At 36.2% G+C, this 6,225-nt stretch overlaps 1 protein-coding gene across 1 annotated transcript; it reads left to right on the forward strand.

The window, feature by feature from the left end:
• Positions 1 to 235: 235 nt before the first annotated feature.
• On the forward strand, positions 236 to 2,069 carry LOC117120384 (arylsulfatase I-like; the record flags this gene model as incomplete). The annotated part of the gene is made up of 2 exons (XM_033265422.1): positions 236 to 507; positions 1,883 to 2,069. Coding segments are annotated over exons 1-2 (445 nt in total), but the record flags the coding sequence as incomplete, so codon positions are not given.
• Between the last annotated feature and the right edge of the window lie 4,156 nt (positions 2,070 to 6,225).

Here is a 6,225-nt window from a genome sequence, read left to right on the forward strand (position 1 = left end):
ATGATTTGGGATGTAGTACTATGTCAAAGGGGTGCATATAGGCTTGGTGTAAATACATATTTCTGTCATCCAAATATCGATTTATATCTTTCATTGCTCCATATTTTGGCTAACGTTGACTTTATATTACTTTTGGTAAGTGTATGGTGAGGGTATAATTTATATTAACAACGGGAATTGTTGGTACATAGTTTCTCACCCTTTAATTTAGTTGCATCGCCCACATGATCCTGCTGGTGTTAAATAATAATGATGTTAGCGATGTTGTGGTCTTCGTTTATAGCTGCGTTTTACATATTTGTAGGTTTAGTTCATGCAGCTAATAAGCCTAACATTTTATTTATTCTTGCAGACGATTATGGTTATAATGATATTGGCTATCATGGATCCGAAATTCGTACGCCAAATCTTGACAAGCTTGCCAAATCCGGCGTCAAATTTGAGAACTATTATGTTCAACCGATATGCACCCCTACCAGGAGCCAGTTGTTGAGTGGGCGCTACCAGGTCTGTACTTTTCCTAGGGTTAGCAATTCTATCCATTCGATTGAGTAAGCTTACTTTAAAGTCAGGCTCTGGAGGAAAAAAAAATTGATATGTTGTAGAACTGATTTTTCTAAGACAGAAAAAAGTTGTTTGACGAAAAACTGGGGAACGGTGAACGAGATACAGATTTTTGAATATTTAAAAACTGGGGGAAAGGGGCGTAACTGCCCATTTTACACCTTATTCCCCCAGTTTTTAAATATTCAAAAATCTGTATCTCATTCACCGTTGCTCAGTTTTTCGTCAAACAAGTTTTTTTCTGTCTCAGAAAAATCAGTTCTACAACATATCAAAAAATTTTTTTCCTCCGAAGCCTGACTTTAAGACTTGTGCTTGGTGTGGGGGCGGGGGCTGTGAATTTTTGTTCTCTGTTGTTGTTGCCAACATTTTGCTGACGGGATTGTAAGCGGCGATATGAGAGTGGTTGTTATCGGAAGTAGGTCAATAATAATTCGACCCATAAATTGGCCGACAGCAACTCAGCATATATACTGTCTCTTATACACATCTATGTCTCTTATACACATCTAGATGTGTATAAGAGACAGTACATATACATATATATATATTAAGTGAGTGAACTTGCATAGTAATCACAGTTTCGCGGAAGTCTATTTTCTGCATTTTTCTTTCTATTTTCTTTCTTTTTGCTTTTCCATTTCAATTCTTTTTATCTCCTTTTCTCTTACATTTTATTAAAATTTCTTTATATAATTAATCACCATTTTCTATTTCTTAATGATACAGGAAGGCGGGTTTAATGAAATTTGCCTGAGGGCACTTTACTCCTGAGATTTCTCATGGACAAAATTGTGCAATATAACACCTGAGAGAAGATATTACTTTTAATAAGTATTTGTCCAAATTATATGTACAACATCATATGCAGTTCTATAATGCCCAGCTTTAAATTTATGTTATAGTTTGAAACATTTTTTTTATAGATCTGCATTACTTATAACATTTTCTGACACTACCTAACCACAGCATTCATAGCACTCGCAAATGTTATAAAAATGTTATGCGTTTGGTAGGTGGTCTTGATTACATCATTGTGATAATCGTCTTTATTTTCATTTGATAGGGAACATATATGAATTAAAACACCATAAATATAATACACCAGATTTTAAACAAATTTAAGACAAACTGTAATTATTGTCAGGGAACTTTTAAAGTGCACAAACTACCCTTGCGATTTTTTTCCCCACCTGGGAAGTGAGTCAGTATCCTTGGTACAAAACAAGAATAATGGATTTGTGTATCCCTATGTACCGATAAAAACAACATGCAAGCCATGTGTTTTATAGTTCCTGCCTCTCATTATTTATCTCAGATACACACTGGTCTACAGCATTCCATTATATGGCCCTCTCAGCCAAATTGCCTTCCTGTTTCTTTAACAACGCTCCCGCAAAAATTGCAAGATGAAGGATACGCAACACATGCAGTTGGCAAATGGCATGTTGGCTTTTACAAGAAGGAATGTCTCCCAACAAACAGAGGTTTTGATACCTTCTTTGGTAGGTGTAAAATGGTTTTCATTCTTATGTATTATTGGAATTATAGAAACTAGCTATTCTAATACACACGACAGGAAAATAATAGTACTGTACTTCATTAATATTTTTGTGCTATAATGCATTAATAAGGTTGGTCTTCCCAAGGCAAAACAGCGTAACTGAAATTTTTTTTGATTTTGAAATAATATCATTTGGGAGTATATTAAATACTTCTGAATTACCTTTGAAGATTTCAGGTCTCAACAATGAGTCATTTTGGAGATAGCACTATCTTTAAGCACAAAACTTAAAATCTAGTGAATTTCCTTGGGAAAAGAATGTAACTGCAAGATTACAGTGCAAACAACGTATCTACGATGAAGATACGTTGTTTTGAATCGGAATGGTATCAAAGTTGCCAACCGTCTCGCATTGTGCGAGACAGTCCCGCATTCCAACTTGATTTTGGTTTGAACAAACATTTTGCAGAAACACATGCGGGATCATAAATTTGTCAGTGGGGGTGTCCCTGACGAAAAAAGTGGGCGTGGTCAGGCTTTGCTCAAAAAATTTTCCCCAAAAATATGACAATTTAAGGGTTTCAATACTTATTTAATCAATTTTGGAGTCCACTAAATATGTAGAAAATAAATATACATTTTTCCTTCTCTCCGACGATTTGTGGTTTTTCTCCCCGACCGTGGGGAGGGGGAGAAGTTCCACGACACAGTATTGTCAACAAACACTCACTGAAATCAATTTAAAACAGCTTAAAATGCTCAGATCGTAGGAGCGCCAGGGGCCCTCGCCCCCTGTAACACCACCGGGCTCCACATCTCCCCCACTCCCAGCCAACTGGTAGGCACACATTTCAAATCTCTCAGATTGGTAACTATGTGGTATTCAAAAATTGTTTTGAGCTGATGAAGTTTGGCAAGACAAAATCAACTGGTTAATTGTGTTTTCATATCAATAATCTTAACATCGACATATGAACAAGTTAGCAGCGGCGGATTCAGGGAGTTCGAACAAAACCTCCTCTGTGAAGAAACGTAATAAAATACTACTGGGTCCTCCTGGTTTACAAAAGGCATGCTGACCTACTGTACCTAGGCATAGGTTGGCAGAAGGGACAAACTAGGCTTAGCTCAACTAGGTTTCAATATTAATAAAATTAGAAACACTGTTTTATGTACGAAAGAGCGTTCTTCATTCCTGTCGGTTCATCGATCCATGGAAGAAAGACTATATATACAACTATTCAATATTGTTGGAATTTAATAATGTATTGCCTATGTCTTTGTTTTTTTCTCTACAGGAAGAGATAAAATTACATTACCGTCTTCGAGAGGGGGAAAACCTTGAATTTTGAAGAACTTACAGTAAATGTCATTAAAAGACACCAGAAGTCGGGAAAGCTCATTTCCGGCCATCTAGAATCAAAATTTTCCCGGGGGAGGACTTCCAGACCCCCCTTCCTTTTTGGTTTTTAAAAAAAAATATTTTGAACCCCCCTCTTTCAAATCATGGATCCGCCCCCCCCCCCAGACCAGACTAGATAATGCATATGATTGCCCTAAATGCGATATATTCCGGAAATATATTGTACTAGGCAAAACTATGTATCTGAGAATATCGCTAATAACTTTGCAATAAACAAACGGTTATAATTAATATTTCACATAATAATCATAATGTCTATAGATATACAATCCTGCAAAATTTCAAAAGGGTACAACAATTTATTGCCAAGTTGCAAACATGCAGACTTTAACTCTATTTTTCTCCAGAAGTGTAAATTTCAAGTTACGTTGTTTTGCCATGGAACAGCCAAGGTACAGTATGTGCGATATTGATGGAAAATCTTTTCTTGGAATTCAATTTGTACAGTGTAGACCGCATGTCTGAGCACACACTGTCTTAAATTACGATTAGGCCGATCATGCAATAATATGGAAGATAAGGCCTGGGAAATTTAAAGTATGAAGAGTTTTTGCGAAAATATTGTCAGGAAATATGTGAAAAAGTATGTTTTTATATCATATTTCTTAACACTACGGTGGGTTTCCTATGAAAGCGTGTTCGTCATTGATCAGATTGCAAATCGCCTGTATATTCCACTTATCAACCAATCACGGCCTGGAATGGTAAGCTTTGTGGCTAATAAGAGCGTCTGCACGAGTCTAGTTGGTAGTGAAGAATGAGCCGTTTTGTGGTGCTTGCAAGGGTGGGTGGTCTCTCCTCTGAGAGATACACAATGTACACTACTGTAATGCAGGCTGGCCTAGAGCTAGAGGAAGACGAAGACGAACTAGGCCTAGACCTATAGGCTGGTTGGGTAGTACGTGTGTGAGATCAGATATCAGGAAATGTAGGCTACAAGTTTATTTTTTGTGTATTAAACCACATAATATTCAAATTAGTTAGTAGCGATGAGTGTATGTGTGCAGCACATTTCGTGTCAATGTACTGTAATGCAGGCTGGCCTGACGAAGACAAATAGGCTGACTGGGTACGTACGTGTGTGTAGGCCCAGGCCCTGGTCTAGATCAGATACTACAGGAAATAAATGTAGGCTACAAGTTGCTTTTATGTGTATTAAACCACACATTCAAATCAGTCAGTAGCGATGAGTGTATGTACAGCACATTTTGTGTTGCCGCACTGTGGTGTGGTTGATGATGAGGACATTGCCGTTAGATACATGATAGCAAGGTCCCACATGGAATTTTTGTTCTATTGAGACGGTAGCTTATCAGCATTGCTCTAGGATGATTGTCCTTTACATATGAATTGTTTAGCTTTTCGTACTCTACACTTGGCTATCCTTTGCCAACCACATAGGCCTAAGGTACGTAATATATTAGATCAGATGTTAATTACATAAAATGTAGGCCGACAGTCGTATTTAATGGGAGTTGAGTGGATTTATTTTTTCACGATTTACCATGGAATGGCTACTGTCATCGTTACCTAGACTTGTATATAGACACCGTTGTCCATATGGTAATGATGAAGATCGTTCGTATACCTATTGACTGATGAGGCATGATAAAAAGTGCCTTTCGTTTTCAATGGATTATATTCCATTCCAACCATGGTATAACCAGTCGATGGATAGCCCAGTAATGAGATATTTTGTTTAGATTTCACAGCATGTTCCATGTACCTCCTCCATTTATTTAAAATTAAATTATTAAAACATTGCCTTTAATTTAGTAATGTACTAGTATATTATTTAATTTAGTAATGTATATATTTAAAAACATATTGGGCAAGTATTCATATTACTTAATACTGTACAGGTGTCATATATATATATATATATATTTTACTTATTATTGTCCTTTATTAAAACACTGTATTTACCTTTCTTTGATGATTTATTATATATAATTTAACCGTGTTAACGGCTATCTTGATTTATATTATATGTACCTATATTGTTTCTAGCCGTACCTATTGTGTAATGGAGTGTATCTGGTGGTATTTGAATCTGTTCAACCATGAAGCCTCCGTGGTCTAATGGTATTACGCTCGCCTTGACAGGGAGAGGTCGCAGGTTCGAGTCCCGCCAGAGGAATTTTATTACACAATTTCTTTATTCATTTATTTACAGGACTACATTCGTTGAGAGCTATGCTACGCGATGTATTATTGTCCTTTATTAAAACACTGTATTTACCTTTTTTTGATGATTTATTATATATAATTTAACAGTGTTAACGGCTATCTTGATTTATATTATATGTACCTATATTGTTTCCAGCCGTACCTATTGTGTAATGGAGTGTATCTGGTGGTATTTGAATCTGTTCAACCATGAAGCCTCCGTGGTCTAATGGTTATGACGCTCGCCTTGACAGCGAGAGGTCGCAGGTTCGAGTCCCGCCAGAGGAATTTTATTACACAATTTCTTTATTCATTTATTTACAGGACTACATTCGTTGAGAGCTATGCTACGCGAAGTATTATTGTCCTTTATTAAAACACTGTATTTACCTTTTTTTGATGATTTATTATATATGATTTAACAGTGTTAACGGTTATCTTGATTTATATTATATGTACCTATATATATATATATAAAGGTGATGCTGTATAGGCAAATATACATACAGTAAATAACGAGTCAATGCTTGATAAAGACTTATAGTCGAAAGTACTCGCTAACTCT

The sequence above is a fragment of the Anneissia japonica genome, unplaced genomic scaffold (genome assembly GCF_011630105.1).
Source record: "Anneissia japonica isolate Jap-2015-1 unplaced genomic scaffold, ASM1163010v1 scaffold29811_len6807_cov108, whole genome shotgun sequence".
In the NCBI taxonomy this organism is placed as follows: Eukaryota; Metazoa; Echinodermata; class Crinoidea; order Comatulida; family Comatulidae; genus Anneissia; species Anneissia japonica.